At 44.5% G+C, this 23,074-nt stretch overlaps 1 protein-coding gene across 22 annotated transcripts in view; it reads right to left on the minus strand.

Moving 5' to 3' along the window:
• The window catches only part of OBSCN (obscurin, cytoskeletal calmodulin and titin-interacting RhoGEF), a 287,341-nt gene that overhangs the window by 212,446 nt on the left and 51,821 nt on the right, over window positions 1–23,074 (minus strand). For 20 of the 22 annotated variants that reach the window (XR_008309945.1, XM_053262302.1, XM_053262319.1 and 17 more), the window contains exons 12-23: window positions 21,873–22,151; window positions 20,859–21,140; window positions 19,065–19,346; window positions 17,438–17,719; window positions 17,000–17,278; window positions 15,288–15,569; window positions 12,979–13,245; window positions 11,357–11,626; window positions 9,566–9,832; window positions 5,915–6,181; window positions 5,027–5,139; window positions 1,679–1,832 (exon numbers count right to left, since the gene is read on the minus strand). Coding sequence is in view for 21 of the 22 variants with exons in the window: in XM_053262302.1 (XP_053118277.1) it covers window positions 1,679–1,832; window positions 5,027–5,139; window positions 5,915–6,181; window positions 9,566–9,832; window positions 11,357–11,626; window positions 12,979–13,245; window positions 15,288–15,569; window positions 17,000–17,278; window positions 17,438–17,719; window positions 19,065–19,346; window positions 20,859–21,140; window positions 21,873–22,151 (3,024 nt within the window). In the remaining variant the exon portion in view is untranslated. The remainder of the gene's footprint in view (window positions 1–1,678; window positions 1,833–5,026; window positions 5,140–5,914; window positions 6,182–9,565; window positions 9,833–11,356; window positions 11,627–12,978; window positions 13,246–15,287; window positions 15,570–16,999; window positions 17,279–17,437; window positions 17,720–19,064; window positions 19,347–20,858; window positions 21,141–21,872; window positions 22,152–23,074) is intronic. The other 2 variants (XM_053262303.1, XM_053262301.1) reach the window with 1 other exon arrangement.

Here is a 23,074-nt window from a genome sequence, read left to right on the forward strand (position 1 = left end):
GATGATATGCTTCTGAGGCTCTTTTAAAGGCTGCTAAAACTCTTAGGCTCTAATATCCATAGGGAGAGCATTCCAGAGCCCAGGAGCAGCTACAGAGGAGGGCCTGATCCTGAGTTGCCACCAGGTGAGCTGGTGGCAGCCAAAGACAGACCCCTCCTGATGGCCTTAGAGTGCGGTGGGGATCATACTGATGAAGATGCTCTCCTCCTAGGTTGCCCAGTCCTAGGCCGCGATATGAGTAGTGGACATGGGATGAGGGTGAGTGACATGGAGTACTGTGTCTGTCACATTATGGCCCCTTTTAAATTAGCGTTATCTGGGAAGTCAAGGTCATCAGTGCTACCAGAAACATAACACCCTATTCCAGGAAAATACAGGAAGTCAAAGAAGAAAAGGGAAAGGAAATGGTATGAACTCTTGATCAATTCTGAGCTACAGAGAGAAAGAGATTTCAATTGTAGACCAAACTAGATATGATGTGGAAGATCACTCATCAGATCTCCCAATATCTTTGCTTTGCTTAAAAGCAGCTGAGGGAACTGTTGTGATCAGAGCTGTGGCACCAGGGGGGAGGGGGATAACCTTCCTCCCCTTCACCATTTTTCCCATTTAACACCCACCCACAATACAAGCGCACACACACACTTAATTGCTGTTAGCCATAGAAGGGAAGAAAAGATAACTACAGTATGGATATCTGGTTCCCCCACCCCCACTCCGGTAAATAGAAGCTTTGAGGGGCGGGATGTATCAGGGAAATTGTGCATAGGGGTAGGGTTAAACCCTTCCTTCCTCCAGTGCTATGGCCTTGATCCAGTCCCCCTCTATGGCCCTTGATCCAGCCACCTTTAAGCAAAGAAAAAGAAGAGGTCTGAGCATGGGTTTCTCACATCATGCCTAGTCCAGCCTTCAAAGTCAGGGGTTCCCAACTATAGACCCCCAGATTTTGTTGGACTATAACTCCTTCTTCCCGTAGCACAATGACAGCCACTGTGGTGGGGATTATGGGAGTTGCAGTCCAACAGCAGCTTGGGAGCCCAGGTTAGAAACCTCTGGTGTAGAAGAAAGGACAGTGCACAAAGGGAGGAGAGCTGGTCTTGTGGTAGCAAGCATGAAGTGTCCCCTTTGCTAAGCCAGGTCCACCCTGATTTACATTTGAATGGGAGACTAGATATGGGAGCAGTGAGAGACATTCCCCTTAGGGGATGGGGCTGCTCTGGGAAGAGCATCTGCATCTTGGGAAGCGCATGCTGCATCCCTGGCAGCATCTCCAAGTTAAGTCGGAGAGAGACTCTCCCTGCAAGCTTGGAGGAGCTGCTGCCAGTCTGTGTGGACAATATTGAGCTAGATAGACCAATGGTCTGACTCGGTATGAGGCAGCTTCCTATGTTCCTAGGTTAGCACATCACTTAATTTCTCATCACCCAGCGATTGTCAGCTGAACAAATGAATAGGCTCTACTGAAAATTACAGCATCTGTCGTGAGATTAAGTGATGAGAAAATGCAGCTGCAGCATTTGATCTGTGGTGGCTCATTCGGACATGCAAGGGCATCACTTCATGCTCCAGCCATGGAGTCATAAACACGTACTTCTGAAGTATGTGCTCCATGACTGGGCACCATTCTTGCAAAGCCATTTCAAAAGGGAAGGACTTCACTATTCCAGCTGAAACATACCCTTGATCTCCAAGGCAGCCGAACTCTTGTCATCAGAAGCGTCACACGTATATTTTCCTTGGTCTTCAAATTCACATTTGTGAATTGTGAGGCTCCTCTTCATCCCTCGGGCAACCATTACCCATTTTTTATTTGGTCGTAGCAGAACTCCATCCTAGAAAGAAGAGGCTCAAGTGAGGGTTTATCTATAAGCTCTTATTCAATAAGCCCCATGATCATGTGTTCCAGTCTTGTCCAAGCAAGTGTGCTGACGTTTTAAGGGACTTTCATCTAAGACCCACAAAACTCTGTTCAATCAGGATATGAATGAATTAAGCCTCATTTTGAATCCTTCACACACACACACACACACACACACACACACACACACACGACTGTGTCCATGTGTATCATTTGTCACAATTTAGCAACTTCCCTAGATTGCTGAAAAAATGCCTCTGAGCTTGGAGAGACAATGGTCAGACCCAAGAATCCACCAGCAGCTACTTTCACCTAGCAGGTTCCGTAGGCTGGGGCTTAGGTTACCTAAGCATGAATGATTTCTATTTTCCTGCATAATGTTCTCTCTGTAGCCACGTCAGCTACAAAGCAGAGGAGAGAGTGTGTCACATGGCTCAAAGGAGTGTGTTTTTTTACAATACAGCTTAACCTAAGCCTCCAAGGTTCTTCACTCTAGCTCTGATTATCATCATCCATCTGATAGATTGACAATTGGACATTCACCTGCCTGTCTGCAAGCCCTCCCCAGCTGATACATCCTTCCAGATGGCAATAAGATGCACTATGTGGGAAGCACACGAGAGCCAAATACAAGTTTCGTCTTGTGGTAGCAAACATGACTTGTCCCCTTAGCTAAGCAGAGTCTGCCCTGGTTACATACGAATGGGAGACTTGATGTGTGAGCACTGGAAGATATTCTCCTCAGGGGATGGAGCCGCTCTGGGAGGAGCATCAGAAGGTTCCCAGTTCCCTCCCTGGCAGCATCTCCAAGATAGGGCTGAGAGAGATTCCTGCCTGCAACCTTGGAGAAGCCGTTGCCAGTCTGTGTAGACAATACTGAGCAAGATAGACCAATGGTCTGACTCAGTATATGGCAGCTTCCTATGTTCCTAAGTTTACTCACCCTCCACACACTAGGGAGGCTGCTTTCCATCTTCCTTTGCAGCACAAATCCATGCTGTGTTCAGGTGCACAGCAGGATCCTCATGAGATGTGTGCAGCGCCACCTGGTGGCCAGCTCTTGCCTTCTGAGGATAACCAGCTCTTTTCTCCCTTCGTCAGAAAGGTATTAATTGGTTCTTCTCAAAAAGCAAGAGCCAGCTGCTGGGTGGCGTTGCAAATAATTGCACAAGGGCCCTGCTCTGCATCTGAGTAAAGCATGAATTCCCAAGGGAAAGGAAGACAGAAACCAAAGGGAGCGTGTGGAAACTGAGTAAACTCACATTTGGATCTTATGTACAGTCTTCTCATGTAGTGCATCCTATTGACATCTGGAAGGACATGACGTTGTCAAACGTCATGTCCTTCCTTTACGCCATGTCCTTCCAACATCATGTCACGTCCTTCCTTCCATTCCATTCCATGACATGTCCTTCCATTAACCCCTGCTAACTTGGCAAAGAGGCACCTTTTAATGTGGTGATTCTCTTTGTTTAGCAGGGGGAGAGTGACTGGCCATATCCACCCCAGTTCAGTACTTCCAGTGCCTGTTGCTGATGTCTATCTTATGTTTTTTTTTTAAATTGTGAGCCCTTTGGGGACAGGGAGCCGTCTTATTTATTTGTTATTTCTCTGTTATACCACCCTGAGCCATTTTTGGAAGGGCGGTATAGAAATCAAATAAATAAATAAAAATAAACAAACAAACCCTGACAAACCTTTCTACTGCTTTAAGGGGAAGGGTCCACAGCAGGATGCTGACATACAAGCGCAGCTTCTGCGATTCAAGCAATCTTTCCCTTTAGTCACAGAAGTAGCTCTGCTTGTCAACACTCTATCGTGGACAGCTCCCCTTGATGCAGCAGAAACGTTAGTGAACATTTGATCCCCTTGGGCAATGTTCCACGCAGAGGTCACCGTGATGGGAACACAGGACCTGGGGAAGAGGAGGCGGCTATGTGTGCTGTTTGCAAAAGCAGGGAGCAGGGAAAGAAGGCTGAGCGGGAAAGTTGAGCAGTTGGGAAGGCTGAGAAAACGAGGGGGAAAGGAGACCTTTGCTGGAGGAAAGTGGGCAGAATGGGTAGCAGCGAGCGGAGAGCAGGATTGGTAGAGGAGGCAGAGAGTAGAGGAAAGGGAGATTGGGGGAAATGCCACAGAGGAATTAGGGTTGCATGCTGCTGGCAGAAAGGGGATGATCAGGAGTGGGGGCTAGAGGGTCAAAGGTGTGCATGAATGAATGAATCTTTATTACGGTCAATGACCCATAATAAGAAACAACACAATAAAGCTCATTTAACAAAATACAAGAAAATATTAATTAACCAATCATTCTAATACTATTTACTCAAACAATTTGGATCTAATCTTACTTGCTGCTGCATAAAATTTAGCCACATTCAGTGTTATACGTTCACTGTAGTCTGCTAACAGAAAAGAAACATACCCATCCTCTGTTCTACCTGGCACATTCAATAAAAAAGGGGAAATCAATTCAGAGTGAATATCCCTGTAAAATAAGCAGTATAGCAAAACATGAGCCACCGATTCTACACCTTGACCACAAGGACAGATCAGATTATTAATAGGGATTTTCTTATATCTGCCCTCTATTATAGTTGATGGCAATGCATTAAATCATGCAAGAGAGAAGGTTCTTCTCTGAGACTTGGTAACTAAATTAAATAAATATTGTGCAGGTTTGGGGTAATTTGTAAAACTGCCAAAAAAGTTACTTGCAGAAATTTGTGAAAAATGGGGCCAAAGGTATGTATATGCCTGAATTTCACGTGCTGGTTTGAACTAACTCATTGAATGTTGGGCCTTCAGGTCCCTAGTTACTATTATGAAGAGTAACAAGAGATGAAAAGAGATGAGTCAGGCTAGAAGAGCAACTCCTCCATTTCTTCCACCACCACTGCTGCCTGGGAATCTCAGGCAGTGGCAGAATTGGCAACAGTGAGCAATGAGAAACTGGCAGCAAAAAAACATTGCTCTACCACGTCTTTCTCCTTTGCTTGGCTTTTTGGACTCTGGCTTTGGCAGCCCCTGCTGCTGTGTAAGGTTCCAGGTGACCGGATGAGAAGAAGAAATCCACCCTTAGCAGGAGTTAGAGATGTGTGTGTGTGCTAGAGGATAAACCACCCCGAACTCCTTCAATAAGAAAAGTCACCTGGCTAGTAAATTCAGTACCTTTTGCCATTTCACTTCCGCATTAGGCCTGGAAAGTTCACACTCAAAGGTTACATCATCTTTGTTCTCAGCTTTGATATCTACCAAAGGTTTGATTATTTTCACTGGCCGTTCTATTAAGAAAGAAAGAAAATGTAATCTACGGCAGGCTGTATTTGTTAGAGATACAACTGAACAGGTTTTGTGTCTTTGTTGCCTGACAGCAGACTCAGACACACAGTGAAATATCATTTGGAGCACAAAACTGGAACTTATTTACTCATATCCAAGCCCCATGAATGCAGATAGGGGCCTAGCATGTAACACCACTACAGCGAGTCAGGTTTTTGGTTCACATGCACCTTTAGGATTGTCAACTCTTCTTCCAAAGAGGGCTTCATCAGATGTCTCGAAGCTGCAATTATCCCTAACCACAACTACACACTTCACAAGGAGAGATACTCACCAACCTGGGAGCAACAAAAAGATGGGATGGAACTGAACCCCTGGTGGGTCCTGTACTTTGGACAGGCTTCCCAGTAGAGAGGAGATCTGGTCTTGTGCTAGCAAGCATGAATTGCTCAGCAGAATCTGCCCTGGTGTGCATTTGAATGGGATCACTGTAAGATATTCCCCTTAGGGGATGGGGCTGCTCTGGGAAGTGCATCTGCCTGCTTGCATGCAGAAGGTTCCAAGTTCCCTCCCTGACAGCATCTCCAAGAGAGGGCTGAGAGAGACTCCTGCCTGCAACCTTGGAGAAGCCGCTTCCAGTCTGTATAGACAATACTGAGCGAGATGGACCAAGGGTCTGACTCGGTAGAAGGCGGCTTCCTATGTTCTCAACAGAAAGACTAACACTACACAAATATCCATAATCAAAATGGGATACATACTGCAGTGGATGCCTACCTGTCACGATAAGTCTGCCTGTTGAGAGAACACCTTCTGCCTTAAAGGAGATAAGACCCGAGTCCTCAATCGCAAGGGAAGAAAGGGTCAGTGAATGCTTCTTCCCCTGGGCACTAATGCAGCAGTTGTCCTTTGCTTTCAGCCTCAGGCCATCCTTCATCCAGACTGCTTCCACATTCTCATGGGACAACTCCACCTCAAAGGTGACGGCTTCTGTCTCATGGATCTCCGTCTGCTGCAGGCCCTTCACCAGCTTGATAGGCCTCACTGAGAAGGAACAAAGCAAAGTAATAAAGGATTAGATGTGTCTCTGGACCAGAGTAAAGCTAGCCTATGTGATTCTTTGCCTTGAGGGAAAGTGTAACATTCCAACACACAGTGGAAACTGGACCAAGGATGAAACTCTCAGGAAAAGCAAGAGGGGTGGCCATCGCCTCCATGTGCTGTTCATGAGCTTCCATCCAGAGGCATCTGGGTGACCTCTAGTTGGCAAAGAATACGATGCAAAGAATACGATGCAAAGAATACGATACAGGAGTGAAGGATAATCCCTCTGCTACCTGGTCAGAAATGTTTAGTTTACCTTGAAATGGTAAGACATAACCTTGTCTGGATTGATAATTATGCTAAATACACCAAAGAGCAGGGCTCCTATGGGAGTTTTCTACTTTGCTTCCTTGCTAAATAAAGCCTGAGCCTCAAACATTAGTTACATATTTCATGTAAAAAATGAAATATGCTCTAATGGTAAAAACCTGGATTTCTTTTTAAACCACTTCCGAGTTGGTAATGTTTAAATTTGCTTTAGGTGAGGAATTCTATAATTTTTATTTTGGGATCTGAAACCAATTCAACTTTCTCTTTCATTTAAAATTCTCTGTTTCCAAGGTTTGGTAGATACAGATTTTATAAGTGTTCGATATTTCGAACCACTGATGCTGTGATCAACAATTTTTGAGTGTAGGCAATGACAGCAAGCCGCAGCGACAGTGACAGTAATGAAGGCGGCCTCCCGCCTTGGAGGAACCTTAACAGTTTGTTGGTTTTTTTAAAGTCTGAAGACAAAAAATGATGGTCCGGGCCTGGGCCTGGGCCTGGATCCTTTGTGGGTATAAGCAATGCCCCTGCCTGTACCTACTGCTTTAAAAACAAAACAACAAAACAAACCCATAAGTATTGGTGTGAGTTTCACACACTGATGTTGTGTCCATGGACATTACACACTGGAAAATGCAGATGCTGCTGCTTTCTGGTGGGATGTTATCAGTGGTGAGCAGCATGCTCTGAAATATGCACTAATGAGTAGTGTGGGTGGAAGTCCCCTTCACAAGCTGCTGGATAGGATAGCAATGGGGACAGGAGAGAAAATAGCAATGCCAGCCAGTGGCCAGAGGAGGTGGCGGTGGGCTGGCCATTGCTTATGATAACATGTACAGCTGTTCCTTAAAGGCCACTTTCCTAATGTTTCACTCTCTAAACTGCAGGGCAATTAAAAAAAACCCAGCATACCTGTTATAGGGATGACCTTTCAACTGGGTCAATGGATCACTCAAAACTGGAGAATGTGCTTATAGGCATACTGGAGTTATTTTGGGGGAGAGCTGCAGGGGAAGGGATTAGCAAAAGCACCAACTCAACACCACCCCACAGGCATTGCGCAAGGGTGTTTTCCAGATTAGACCCTGCAATGAGGTCACAACAAATCTCTGAAGTGTGCTTGCATACTTCCTGCATTGTGACACCACAGTCCCTACGCTGACAGGAGGGTGCCGTTCACATTTCCAATGCCTTGTTTCAAATTTAATCGCTGCGATATAGAGCTAGGACATTGTATATCTGGCGTAAAGAAGTTGCTCTTTTTTCGAGTTGTTAGTTTCCGCAGTACTGCTCCCCCTGCTGTTTACGTTTCGAATGTGACTTGCCTGAATGGAGGCATTTTGCTGCTGTTGAGCAGCTAGTGTGGAAAGTGCCAAGCAGGCTTTCATCCTGTGCTACAGCAGAGGACCAGAAGCAAGAGCACTTTCTGTCCTGGAAACCAAACTCACCCACTCAGCACAGTGGACCAGCTTGTAAAGTGGCAGGTTGATGTGCTCAGTTGTAACTGAGCACATCTATGCAGAGAGTGCTAGCAGCCAAGTGATTGCTTTTCTCCATTAATTAAGGAGCTGCCTTACACTAAAGGGAGTCTTTGCTCCAGCTTGTTTTCCGGGATACATGATGATACTTAGGCAGCGGCTTCCTTGGAGCTGTTTGCACCAAATCCTGTGTGCAGCACTGCTGAGCGGCTTTTTGTTTAAAGAGGAACTCACTTGCAGCACTCTATCTGTATATATAATTCTCTTAAACATACCCATCACTAATCCCATGTGTGGCAACTCTCATGAGAGTTCGCAAGCAGCTGCTGGATAGGATAGCAACAGGGACGGGAGAGAAAATAGCAATGCCAGCCAGTGGCCAGAGGAGGTGGCAGTGGGCCGGGCCGGCCAGTGAGAGCAGGAAGCAATGGCCCTCCTCCCCACCCGGTGCTTTCTGGAAAGCCAGACCACCATCTCCCGCCGGCCAACTCCCAGCAGCGGCCACCTCCTCCCGCCAGCCAGGCGGCCCGCCATTGCTTCCTGCTCCCGCTGGCTGGCCCAGCCCACCACCACCACCTCCAGCCACTGGCTGGCATTGCTATTTTCTCCCCCGTCCCCATCGCCATCCTATCTGGCAGCTGCTTGCGAACTCTCGCAAAAGCTGCCACACATGGGCAGGTTCACACATTAGTGAACCTGTATTACGTATGTATTTTTCTGATCCACACAGTAGTATTGTAGCTCTGCACTTACACAATTGTATGTGTTGTGCTGTAAACATATTAGCGATATCAAGCTTTCACTATTGCATGATTTGTGTACATAACACCTCCTATTTGTCGTTTTAAGAACTGAGCACTGCTTAAAGAGCTTGCTGAATAAATTATATATTCTTTTATTTGAATATGAATACCTATGTGCTCATTATGTGAAACTCTCTGTATAAATTAAAGTTCTGTGTTTTATTGCACCAGGAGATATAGGACATGTTTTATATTTTAGTTTCATGTAATTTCATTGTGATGATAGAACAGGACATAAAAAGAACAGGTGCCAATATCATGACCTCAGACCCTGGAGTGCCCCAAATAAGGGATGGGGCAGAAGGTCTGTCAGAGGAGTTGGATTGGGAGGCACCACCAACCCAGGCATGTGGCACCCCATGCCATTAGGAACCCCTGCACTGGATGGACTGGGGTGGGAGGGGGGACCTCAATACTTCCACCAAGACCTATGGATTAGGCCCCGCTGGTGTCCTCCAGTTCAAAGCCTTCCAAGGACTTGCCAGCCATGATGAAGCCCTTCCCCCAGCAGCACTGGAGCAGCTGCATTCAAAATCGGACAAACCTTTTAAAGACCAAAGGCTGCTCCTTGAAGGGGCAGGGCCAAGCCACCTTGCCTGAGCAGCAGGCTACACAACCCAACAGCTGGCTAGGAGACACTGCTGGAGCAACATCCCCATTTGTTGCTTTCTCACAGAACTTTGGGCCTCTCCCTGCTCTTCCACATATTGCATTTTTAACAGGGAAGCTTTGAATTCTCCAAAAGTCAAGACATGCACCCAGCCCTGACTTACTTTCCACAGCTACTTTTGCCTGGGTCTTGTCATGGAGGGTCTCACAGGAGTAAAAACCACGGTCCGTGCTGACAGCACTCTTAATTACCAGGCTGTGTTTCGTCCCTTGGGCCATGATCTCCATGTTGCCACCCGAATGGAGCACACTGCCATTCTTCATCCATTTCACTTCCACGCTTGGCTTTGACAGCTCCACTTCAAGAGTCACAGTCTCCTTCTCCTCAACAGTTTTGGCCTCAAGTTTCTTCACAAATACCACTGGTGTCTCTGCATGCAACACAAGGACACGCAAAGAAAAGGCAATGCTTAGAGAACCTAGAAAATGGTGACAATTTGGGCAAGGTTAAAAATTTTCTAGTGCAAATGGTTACGCATGAGGAGGGCATTTGGTAGGAGGGCATGTGAACATGAAAAATCAAGAACTGGTTGTTATGTTTGCCCTGCAGAATAAGAAACGCAACATTTTAAGAGTGGTCATAGTGAGCGTGATTCACATTTGCAGCTATTCATTCATTCATTCAATACATTTGTATACCTCCCAAAACGCAAGTCTCTGGGCAGTTTACAACAAAACAACTTGCCTTACATTCATATTAGAAGGTCAGGTGCTGGTTCAGGCACCAATTCTGCTCTTCTCCTCTTCAGGCTGAGTTCTTGAGCTATACAACTTCAAACGGAAGGTGGGGGATTGCATTTTTAAAAATACTTTCCACAATTTAAAGAAACCTACTGTTGGAAGTGAAGGACTTTGCGCTGTCTCGTGTCTCAATGACAGAGGGGGACAGACTAGTGAGTCAGAGGGCTAGAGAGGTCAAGACATTGGTTATCCCTTCTCCACTGCTCTGACACTATCCCTTGATATGTAGATTGCTACTCTCAGGGACTAACTTACTTCCTGCCACTTCCTCTCCCTTCTCTTTCCCTTCCTTCTCCCTTGCAACATGCAAGCTCCTCTCTCTCTGCACCATGTGTGCAGAGATGCATCCATGTGCATCCAGCTAGCTAGCTAGCTAGAGATCCTATCTCTCCACTTTACTATCTAGAATGGAGTTCACCAATAAAGACTCCTTATATTGATTGGAAACTATGAACTGGCTCCAAGTTATTTTGCTCTCAGCATATGCACATGCCTGAGCAGACTCCACTGTGTTGTGCCTCTGTGCACTCTGCTATATTAGAAGGGTATCTCTTACCAGAGAGAATTCCCAACACCTACTGCATGTAGAAAACTACATATCAGAATGACGCATTTAGCACAGTCCTTTCCCTGATGTACTGGTTTAGTGGATGCAGGGGTTTTTTGTTTTTACAGGGGGAAAGCATTCAAAAATCAGGCACTTGGCCCTGCCCTCCCATTGGCAATCTAAAGTGGTACAGTCCAGACTCAGTGCACTGTCTTATTTTGTGTAACTTGGGCCTAATCTGGAGCAGGAGGAGGTAGCTGAGTCCTAAGGTATCAGCATAGACTTCAGAGTACAGGTGAGGTATCACATTTTTGAATGTTCCCTTTCACACACACACATAAAAACACCTCTCCACAAGTAGGGAGATGGCTTGCTGGAACCTTTCCAGCACTCTTTCTCCCTTGTGCACTAGATTTCTACCTGCAAATTGTTTGGGCTTTAAAAAAACACACACAGCGGAACATTCAGAAATGTGACCCACCCCACTTGCAGTCTGAAATGGTCCTACCTCAGCCTACTGCACATGTTGATCCGTCCTTGTAGAATGCCTCTAAAACAATCCACTCTGTGACATCAGCTGCACTCTTTACAACTTCCTGCTCCTCACCTTCCACCTTGAGGGTTGCCTTGCTTTCCACTCCTTCTGCTTCTGCTGAAATTTCACCAGCATCCTTCAGAGTCAAGTCAGTGATGGTGAGGCTGTGGTTTGCATCTTTCTGAGAGATGACATATTTCTTGCTGGCTTCAATTTTGGCTCCATTTCGGCTCCATGTGATGGCAGCATCACTAGGGGAGATGATGCACTTGAAAACAGCCTCCTTGCCTTCTTCACCTACTATATTGTGGAGGCCTTTGACAAACTTCACCACTCTTGGAGCTAGGAGCAGAGACAAGGATTACTTGTCAGAATGGAATTCACTCAGTCCTCAGTGCAATACATTTTTTCCTGTGTTTGGGTGTGTGTATTAATTAAAACATTATTGCAAGCATTACTAAAATAATGTGTATGGAAATGCTACAAATATGCTAAGCATTAGTCTCCTTTAGTGTGTCCTTGTCCTTCCTTAGCACTGCTAGCAATTAAAAAATAATAGTATAAGGCTACTAAAATTAATTTCACCATTAATAAAAGGTTTTCTAATGGATGGAGTGAAAGAGGAGACAGCAGTAATGGCAAGAGAGAAAGAAGCAAACCACAGCTTACAAAGACAAAATAAAAATGTTGGATACCATCCAGCAAAATTCTATCCCACAACAAGCCCAACAGAACCAAATGGATGTTGATGCCATCCAGCATCTAAAACTGGTCACCAGCAACATTCCTGGGGCCATGGCTCAGGAATAGAGAAGAGCATTTGCAGGGAAGAAATTGGTGGGCACAGGCTAAATGAAGCAACCCTTCCCCCCCCCCATCTACTGGTGGTTAATTTTTCAAAAAAATAATTTTTCAAAAAAAATGTTTTGGGTGTCATTTAGTAAACACTTACTCAAAGTAGTCCCCACTAAAACCAAAAGGACAGGCCTTCTCATTTCAATGGGACTACTTTGAGCAATGTTCCTCAGTATGTCAGCTACTGCTCCCTCATCAACCCTTACCCAACAGTGTTTGTTTTATTTGTACAGCGCCCCAAACCCGTCTCTGGGTGGCTTACATCAACATAAAACAAATTAAAACAGGAATTGAAGCCTTAAAACAAGTTAAAACCACACATCTAGTTAAAAGCTTGGGTGAATAAATGTGTCTTTACAGACTTTTTAAAGGTATGGCTTTTGATGCACAATCCAGCACCTCAGATTGGTCACCAGCAGCAGCAGCACAACTGGGAAAGGTCTTCGCTCGGTGAGATCGCCTGGGTGGACCAATAGTCTGACTAATGGAAGGCAGCTTCTGTGATCCTTAAAAATGCTCCTTCTGCCCCATATTAGTGATTTTGGCAAGTGCAGGTTTGAGAAGATGCTTTGGCCAATATAGCATGTACGTCTGCCCTAAGCTTCTCCACACCAGACCTCAGTCAGTCCACAAACTGTTTTCCTGCAGGACTGTGTCTCACCAGCTGCACTGCTTCCTGCTCTCACAAAAGACTGCCCTTCATTTCAAGTAGACCGAGTAATTGCTGAGCCTTGCAGGGGCATTATTTTGATTGCAAAACATCCCCAGAGAAAATAAGGATGGAGCCCCTGTAGAGCCACACTGTGGGACCTCCATAGGGTCAGGACCCGAACCCATACCTGTGGGGGTGACACGAACACTGCATTTGTCATCCTTGGTTTCACAGCAGTAATCTCCTTTGTCTTCTGCCCGGAGGCCTGTGATGATCAGGACCCTCTTCTCACCAATCTCACGCATCTGGTAGCGCTTGTTAGCTTTGAGCTCCACTCCATCCTTGCGCCAGACCACCTCACCTCCAGGATGACTGAGTTCACAATTCAGAGTCAGGGTCCCTCCAATCTCGGCCTTAACAGGCTCCAGTGTCTTGGCAAACTTCACTGGGATTTCTGAAGTTAATTTGGAGGAACGAAAAAGTACATCAACAGACATAACTTTACCCAGCTTCTCACTGTCCCTCTTTGTACAGTATACTAAATAGACCAGGGGTTCTCAAACTTGGGACCCCAGATGTTGTTGGACTAGGCCGTTGTGGTCTGGAGTTGATGGGAATTGCAAAGACCATTTAGGTTGGAGATGATGTGAGCCATAGTGCAACAACACCTGCAGGCCCAAGTTTGAGAACTTCCTGAAACAGACCCTCAGTTCTCAAAGTTCTCAGAGTCTGAGGCATGACTTAGTCTGATCTTACTTTGCTCAGCTGGTACAGTAGGAAGCCGAGAATACAAGACCACCCTAGAAAAAGAAGTGTCTCTGATGGCCCTGTCCTACAGTAGAAATGGGGCATAGGCCCAGAATCAGAATCTTGTCTGTCTTAAGTACCAAAACGCTAACCCTTTAGGCTGCAAAATTGGGTCCAAGGAAGTTTTAGCAATGCCTGAATAAAATCTCAGATGATGTTTTATGTGTTTTATTAAATGATTTTTACCATACCTCTCCTTACTAAAAATCAACACAAAGCAGAAAAACTCTATGTATTAGATAATTTGTGTTTAGACAATTTATTTGTTAGACAAATAACAATTTAAAACTATTATCAAGAGATATCTTGGGGGAAGAGTGGGATGTAAATGTAACAATATAAATATAAAATGCAATAAAGACTAAAAAAAGACAAGAGTTGCTCTTCTAATTTTAGATAGTGCTGAAGCTATTCTGCAATGTTTCATATTTGTTTTTATTGCCATTATTTAATTGTATATTTTATGTTGTACACTGTCTTGAAAGCAATGTTGAAAGGTGGTCCATAAATCTAAAAACAAACAAACAAACGTATAAAAACAGCAGCCGAAAACAAGGCACAGTTTCACTGATCAAAAAGATTTTTTCAAAAGGTCTTTTGAAAAAGATGCATCTCCAATCATCATTTAACCCCTGCTATCTTGGCAAAGAGGCACCTTTTAACATGGTGATTCTCTTTATTTAGCAGGGGGAGAGTAAGTGGCCCTATGCACCCCCAGCACAGGACCTCCAGTGACTGTTGCTGGTGTCTATCTTATGTTTCTTTTAGATTATGAGCCCTTTGGGGACAGGAATCCATCCTGTTTATTATTTATTTGTTATTTCTCTGTGTAAACCCTGGTGGCGCAGTGGTAAAACTGCCGCCCTGTAACCAGAAGGTTGAAAGTTTGATCCTGACCGGGGCTCAAGGTTGACTCAGCCTTCCATCCTTCCGAGGTCGGTAAAATGAGTACCCAGAATGTTGGGGGGCAATATGCTAAATCATTGTAAACCGCTTAGAGAGCTTCCAGCTATAGAGCGGTATATAAATGTAAGTGCTATTGCTATTGCTAAACCGCCCTGTGCCATTTTTGGAAGGGTGGTATAGAAATCGAATGAATGAATGAAAGAATGAATGAATGAATATAGTGAAAGGTAAAACCTAAAGTATTGGGGGGGGGGGCGTTGGGGGGCGGGGATGAGAATTCCACAGATGGGATGCCACCACAGAGGAGGCCCTTCTCTGCTAGGCAGCAAGTGGATCTCAGTTATAGATGGGCCAGGGAGCAGAGCATCTGAGACCAATCAAAGGGCCTAGGAAGGCTTCTATGAGACCAGGAGGTGATCTGGGTTCTCATTGACTAGGATGTGGGACTTCAGAGCCCTTCATAGCTCCTCCTCCCGATGACAAGCAGAAGCTGACAAAATAAGGATATACCGTATTTGCAAAATGGTTTCATTTGTATTACAGTATATATATTAAGGTTGCAGAATTCAGCTTTTCTTATGAGGGGTGGGGAGGAAGAGGGAGGGATGGCAGCAGGGAGGGGACACAGACACAGACACTAGACAACAGACAGTTGTTGGACTGGGCCAGAATCCACTGAATCCCTTCTAATTTCATGGCTTTCAGGCTGGAATGGGTCTGGGTCAATTTCTCAAAATAGGTTTTGGGCTAATATCCCCCTCCTTAGAGGGGAAGAGAACTTACCAACGGCCTCCACCTTGAAAGTCAGTTTCTGGCCAGCAGCTTCACAGACATATTCCCCAGCATCTTTCTTCTCCACCTGCTCCACAACCAGCTTCCGGGAGGTGCCGACAGACTCTGTCTTGATTTTTTTGCTGGGACTGAGTGGTTTCCCGTCTTTGTACCATTTCACTTGTGTATCAGAGGTGGCCACCTCACAGACCAAAGCAGTGCTCTCCTTCACCACAGCCTTGACTTCCTTCTGTACCTTCTCCTTGTGTACAAATACAACTGCTGCCTCGTGCTCTGCAAGAGACAGGAAAGTCGTGTCGGAACATGTGTTTATTGAAAGTCTTTATATCCCGCCACTTTCTGCAAGTGCCTCTCCGTAAAACTTAGCAAATGCATATTCAAAACCTAGGACAGCAAAGCCACATTTAGTTCATTAAAAAGAACAGCAAAATTCAGAAGCAGAAAAACAATGGCAGTTCAGCAGATTAGATGGCCCCAAAAAGCCTCTGGAAGAAAACAGTTTTAACTTGCCACTAGAAAGTGGTTCTCTCAGGAGAGGTATGTCCTATTGCCTCCCTTCCCGCTGGCTGGAGATAACTTCCTATACTAGCCACTTAAACCACTTTGTGGCCCCCCAAAAGGCCATGATGGCTGTGTTCAGGTTTGCAGATGTTGAATATAGTCCACTATCTTAGGAATAGCCCTGCTGGATCAGGCCCAAGAAAGCCCATCTAGTCCAGCATCCTGTTTCCCACAGTGGCCCACCAGATGCCACTGGGAAGCCCACAGGCAAGAGCTGAGGGCATGCCCCATCTCCTGCTGTTACTCCCCTGCAACTGGTATTCAGAAGCATCATGCCTCTGAGGCTGGAGGTGGCCGATAGCCACCAGACTAGTAGCCATTGATAGACCTGTCAATGAACAGACCTATGCAGTCAAAGAACAGACCTTTGCCAGTCCATGCACCTAAACTAAAATTAAGGAACAATGTGTTCCAAAGAACTCTGGGAACTGTAATCTGGGAGGTCCTGTGCTAGGACTCCTTTTGTTCATCAATTCATAGATCTTCAGTCCAAATTTCCTTGAATGGAAGAAATGACCATTCAACAGGTTTGAAGCTGGTTTAAATGTATACTGCCAATAGTCTGTCAAATTAGCAGCAAATATGTCATCTGTATGCAGTAGTTTAGGACTTTTCCAGCATTCTGGTCATTTCAAGGAATTAATAAGGATATCTTTGGAGGATACTTGCCACTGTTCTGGGACAAGCTAAAAAACAGGTTGCTTACCTGTAGCAGATGATCTGGTAGTGATTCTGTGACATTCATAACAATGGAACACCCTGTTCCATCACTGGAACTTCCAATTCAGTTCTTCCTGCCCACCCTTCAAAATGCAGCCATGGGGAAAGACACACAATTTGGATCGGGGCCATGGCGCCAGAGCTGAAGCTCCAATCCAAACTGCACCTCTCCCTACCAAAGTGCCTATTCGTCAAGGAGAAGAGAATTTACCAGCACAAAAGGGTTAGAGGGGAAAGGGATCTAAATTTACCATTTCGCTAGCTATTGGAAGGGGCAAGTAAGCTAGGTAGTACTCTCAAACTCTGACCCTGACAAAAAAAAGAGATAAGCATCCAAGCTGTGGGATTGGCATGTGACTATATTTAGCCTTTCAGATAGGATGACATGATTGGGATTTTGCGAAAGCCTCTTTCATTCTCACCTGCAACATTAAGTCTGAAGGTCAGTTTCTGGTTGCCAGCTTCACAAATGTACTCGCCAGCATCTTTCTTCTCCACTTGCTGCACAACCAACCGCCGGGTTTTGCCTTCAGTTTCTATCTTGAATTTTTTGTTGGGTGTGATTGGTTTCCCATCCCTAAACCACTTCACTTCTGTCTTGGCCTGGGCCACCTCACAGCTGAGGAAAGAGTTCTCTGAAAGGACAGCCTTGACTTCTCTCTTTACTTTCTCCTTGTTGGCAAATTCATCAACTTCTGCTTCTAGGGAGAATGGGAGAAAGTATAATTCAATATCCCTCTTCCTCTTGACTAACATATGGCTCACAGAAGAATCGGGATTAATTTTGGCATGACAGAGACCCTCTAGTGCAAACGACAATTCCAAAAATGGTAACATATAAAAATAAAAGTCTTTGGTACCTGTAACAGTGACCTTGAAGGTAAGTTTTTGGCCAGCAGCATCACAGGCGTATTCACCAGCGTCTTTGTTCTCTACCTGCTGCACAATCAACCGCCGGGTTCTGCCTTCAGATTCTATCTTGAATTTCTTACTGGCAGTGATAGATTTGCCATCCTTGAACCATTTCACTTCTGTCTTGGCCTGGGCCACCTCACAGCTGAGGGAGGCATTTTCTGAAAAGACAGCCTTGACCTCTTTCTGTACCTTCTCCTTGTTGGTAAACACCTCTTCAGCTTTTGCTTCTAGGGGGAAGGAGGGTAAGAATTTTTTCTTTGTTTCTCTTGACTGTCTTTTTAATATTATAAACATAGCAAAATATTAAGAAAACAATATAAATAATACTTTCGTTGCATATTCAATATACACCTTAATTTGATATTTGGTACCTATGAACCAAATCAAAAGGAAGAATACAATTCTAGAATACCAATTGTCATTCTAGAACATTCATCCACTTCTGTACAAACTGATCACTAACGGCAGGATTGTCCTGGGCATGCATGTAACAAGTAACCTGTGCCAATACTATAATGTCTCCGATATAAAAAGGCTAATCATATAACAGAGGTGCTATGCTGGTTTTTTCTCTCTTTTCAATAAAGATTAACAAAGTAGCTGCATTCCAGGACCTATAAGTTCATATCTACCTCCCTCCTGGGCTAAGCTCTAGACATACTACTGCCACTAATGTTGGGACTGAGCCTTTTTAAATCTTTTCTTCTTCTTTTAAATGGATGTTATTTTACCCTTATTCTGTGCCTGCAGTAACATCGAATGATGTTAGCTTTCTCATTTTTTACTAGCAGGAGTAAAGTTCTCCAACAAAAGTTCTCCGCTTCCATCAATTCTCCAACAATGCCAGATTTCCAAATAATAGCTAGGAGTGAACATCTAACTTGGGGAAAAAAGAAGAATCTAGTAGAAGAGGAGCCATTTTCTTGCAACTTGTTTAAACACTATAATTGTGGAAGAGGGGACCATTATATAATTTATTCATGTATTTGATTGATATCCCACTCATCCACATAGGCTCAAAACAGCTTACAGCATTCTTCTAAAAGTTCCCCAAGCTCACAATCTTAACTGTATCATTGGAACAACCTGTAAGAAAAATGGCACCACTTTTATCTAGATCAGATCAATTTCTTCAGATCAGACACGGAGGAGGAAACGAATAAGTACACCTCTCCATTTTTTTTGCCTGTGCTATGGCCCTGATCTAGCTCCAAGCATGTACACCACTCCAGAGAGCTGCTTTTTTTTTTTTTAAGGGGAAAAAATGACATCAGGAGTTCCAATCACAAAACCCCCACATCACATCTAGTTTGGCTCTAGTTAAAAACACAGACCCTGAGTCATTTCAAAAGAATCCTAGGCCTTGCTCAAAACCTGCCTTGCCAAAGTGGTAAACCATCAATCAAGAGATTTGAAGAATGGATCAAAAATGAGCAAAATACACACACACACACATATTTATTTATTTATTTATTTATTTATTTATTTATTTCACCCTGATAGAGGTCCTTGGGGAAAACTGGAAACCACAAATGTGGTTGGATATAAAGAAAAAGAAGAAAATTAAAGTACCTGTAGCAATGACTTGGAAGGACAGTTTTTGGCCAGCAGCCTCACAGATGTACTCGCCGGCATCTTTCTTCTCCACCTGCTGCACAATCAACCGCCGGGTTTTGCCTTCGGATTCTACCTTGAATTTCTTGCTGGATGTGATTGATTTACCATCCTTGAACCACTTCACTTCCGTCTTAGCCTGAGACACCTCACAGCAAAGGGAGGCACTCTCTGTAAATGCAGCCTTGACCTCTTTCTGTACCTTCTCCTTGTGGGCAAACACATCTTCGGCTTCCTTTTCTGGAGGGCAAGAGGGCCAGAAAACCACTCAATTTCTCCCTTCAAGATTAATATTTGGCATAGAGGTGATTCTGTGATCCTGACTGTTCTAATTCAAAGACAGAATCTGCAGCCCCATACAAACTTCCTAGAGATTACCCCCCCCAAAAATTCATGTTACAGCATGCTACATGCAGAGAGCAGTAGGGTGGCCACCCATCTGTGCTAATGGAGGACAATCCTCTTTTCACTGTATGTATACAACAGTCTCACTCTAAAGAATACTTACATAACATATGGAATGTTCTTTAAGCACTCTATACCAAAGCTATAAACTTAACAGTTGGTAGATTTTACTCCTCTCTCATGAATAAAACACAGCCTCTGGCACTTTTACTACTCCCCAAAAATAATTATTAGACGGTTAGGGTTAGGGCCGGAATATAGGCTGTAACTAAAGTGAAGGGAATGACCCCAACACCAGCCACTCCCCATTTCCATTTCAGCCAGCAGAGTCCTCTGGGATGTGCCATTTTTCAGGTATGGGTGTGTGTGTGTGTGTGTGTGTGTGTGTGAGAGAGAGAGAGAGAGAGAGAGAGAGAGAGAGAGAGAGAGAGAGAGAGAAAGATGGGTGGTGGTAGCCTCTGATCCATGGAAAAAGATAACAGGCACTGATGGTGTGGGAGCAGCTCTTTTAGTATCACAAGATATGTAGAGGCGATCAACGGTGTACAGGAAAGAGGTTTAGATGGTAGGCAGATAGGAACTGCAGAGGAAGGGGTCAGGTTTGGTGCTGGCAATTGCAGGCAGCAATAATGCTGGTGAAGGAATTTTAGCAGCAGATGTGGTAACATGACACATTGCAGTTGAATAGTGAGAGGTATTTTTACATGTTAATGATGGAGCTTTCCACTGCTCCTCTCCCCTGTCAAAACTGGAGAGCTGTTCTACAGTACCGCATTCACACATAACGTGGACCCAATTCTCGAGTGTCCTCTCGGCAGTCCTTCCCTCATTCGCTCTACAGTGCTTGATACATTTCTAAGCATTGTTGTTATTTTACAGGAACACATTTTGCTTGGGTATGGCTGGTCATTAATACAAACAGGATCCAAACTGAATAAGACTCAAAACACAAAAAAGTCATTAATTACACACTGCCATGGAAACTGTAGCTAGCTATAGCTTGATCCACTACTGATCCAGTCTCACATGAGTATGAAAGATTTTGAGTTATATGGACTTTTTTTTTCCAGGCAGAACAGAAAGGCAGCTAACTCTCAGCTTTCAGACAAGGTAATGCTGGTTACAAATACAAATTTCTGATTCAATTCAAATGAATGACGCCCTAGTCATAAAAGTTGCTTTGCTATTATTTTAAACCCATATGGGTTTGGAGAGTTGCTCTATACATTCAGCAAAAAATCAAATAAAAGGAAAAAATGTTAACTTTTATTTGATTGTGACCCCCTGGGGCAACTGGAAGCCCCAAATATGGTAGGACATAATTTAAAAAATGAAAGCCCTGTGTACCTGTAGCAACGACTTTGAAGGAGAGTTTCTGGCCAGCAGCCTCACAGATGTATTCGCCTGCATCTTTCTTCTCCACCTGCTGCACAATCAACCGCCGGGTTTTGCCTTCTGATTCAACCTTTATTTTCTTATTGGAGGTGATAGATTTCCCATCTTTGAACCACTTCACTTCTGTCTTGGCTTGGGCCACCTCACAGCTCAAGGAGGCATTTTCTGAAAGGGCAGCCTTGACCTCTTTCTGTATCTTCTCCTTGTTGACAAACACCTCTTCAGCTTCTGCTTCTAGAGGAAAAGAGGACAGGAACAATTCAACAACTTCATCTCCCCCTTCAAGGAACTTTAAGATTTCCCACTTAACAATATTTTAAAGTTTCAAAATATTTAAATTGCACGCATTCAGATGCAACGGTAGGGAAATGTTACATTTAGTATCAGGTTTGAGGTAGTTCAGATCTGATACTAAACCCACCTTTGCTTATGCAGCAGTATGCAAGATTTTCAGTTACACAGATATTTTTACCAGGCAGGGTGAAAAATTAGTGTTAGTTCTTTGTTATAGAGATTCCTGGTTAACAGTGTAACTGGGCAGTTAATATTTGTTAACATGAATGAATGTGAGGTTCCATTGGAATGCTCTGCACAGGACTCATCTTTCTAAGGTGACACGTCACCCCCTTCCAGCTAAGGAGTGGGACTGAGCTGCTGTGTAAGTGTGAAGGAAACTGTACTTTTGTAGCTTCTGGGAGAGGCACAGATGGAGTTGGGAGCTGAGAGAGCAAGTTGAGGACGAGATACAACTATGAGGTGCCTTATGCAAGGTACTTCCTAACCTCTAATGTGATGTGATCTGCTCCCACCTCCTGACTCCAACTATCAAAGCTCCCTACTGTCGTTTCAGGAATCCTTCCAATAATGCCCAATAGTGGCCCAGTATTTATAATGGGAGACCTTCTGAGGCTGCTTGGAGCCCCAAATATGTTAAGAAATAAAGGAAATGATTAGAGATGTGTATACCTGTAACAATGACTTTGAAGGTCAACTTTTGCCCACCGGCCTCACAGATGTACTCGCCAGCATCTTTCTTCTCCACCTGCTGCACAATCAACCGCCGGGTTTTGCCTTCGGATTCTACCTTGAATTTCTTATTGGAGGTGATAGATTTGCCATCCTTGAACCACTTCAACTCTGTCTTGGCCTGAGCCACCTCACAGCTGAGGGAGGTGTTTTCTGAAAGGGCAGCCTTCACCTCTTTCTGTAATTTCTCCTTGTTGGCAAACACCTCTTCAACTTCTGCTTCGGTATGGAAGAATGGAAGAAATGTTCAATAACTCCATATAAGTCAATGGGACAATAAATCAATCTCTATCTTCAAGGTTTCTCATTAACATCTGGTTCACAAAAGTGTCAGAAACAGAGAATCACCTACCAAATGTTCCCCAGAAGATAATCTAAGATCCTACATCAACCTCCAAAAAGTTGAATCACATAATCCAGATGATAGCATGCTACAAACAGAAAGCAGTAGAAGCCACAAGTAGGTAGTACCCATCTCTGTGGCCAGAGGACAATTATCTTTTCACTGCATGTATTCAGCATGCTCTCGAGGACAGCTCCACTGTAAAGAATGCTTACATGCCTTTTAAGCACTCTATCAACAAAGCTGCCAAACCTAAGAACTGAGGGCTTTTTACTAGGGGTGTGCAATTCAGATTTTTGGTGTTTTGATTCGGATCCGAACCGAAACACCCCTGTTCTGTTCTGTATCCGACTATGGCCCATCCGAATCACCCCTGATTCGATTCGGATCCGAATTAATCCGAATCTGAATCGATTCGAATTAAAAAATGGGTCCCAGGGGCAAAATAGTGGGGTGGGGTGGTAGTGCCTAATGGGTGGAGGCTACCACCCAAATTTCAGGGGGATTGGGCAAAGGGCTGATTTTTGGTGAATTTTTGAAGTTTTAGTGTCTTTGGGGCAGATTGGGGGCATAACATGGGATCTGGGCCAAAAGAGTGGGGTGGGGTGGTAGTGCCTAATGGGTGGAGGCTACCACCCCAATTGCAGAGTTATTGGGCAGAGGGCTGATTTTTGGTGAATTTCTGAAGTTTACGCATTTTTAAGGTTTTCCCCCATTAGGTATAATGGAGGGTGTATCGCTTCACGTCGGGGGGAAAGGGGTGGCCTAGAGTGGTGTGGGGTTGGTGGTAGTGCCAGGT

Source organism: Hemicordylus capensis, chromosome 6, assembly GCF_027244095.1.
Source record: "Hemicordylus capensis ecotype Gifberg chromosome 6, rHemCap1.1.pri, whole genome shotgun sequence".
NCBI classification, from domain to species: domain Eukaryota; kingdom Metazoa; phylum Chordata; class Lepidosauria; order Squamata; family Cordylidae; genus Hemicordylus; species Hemicordylus capensis.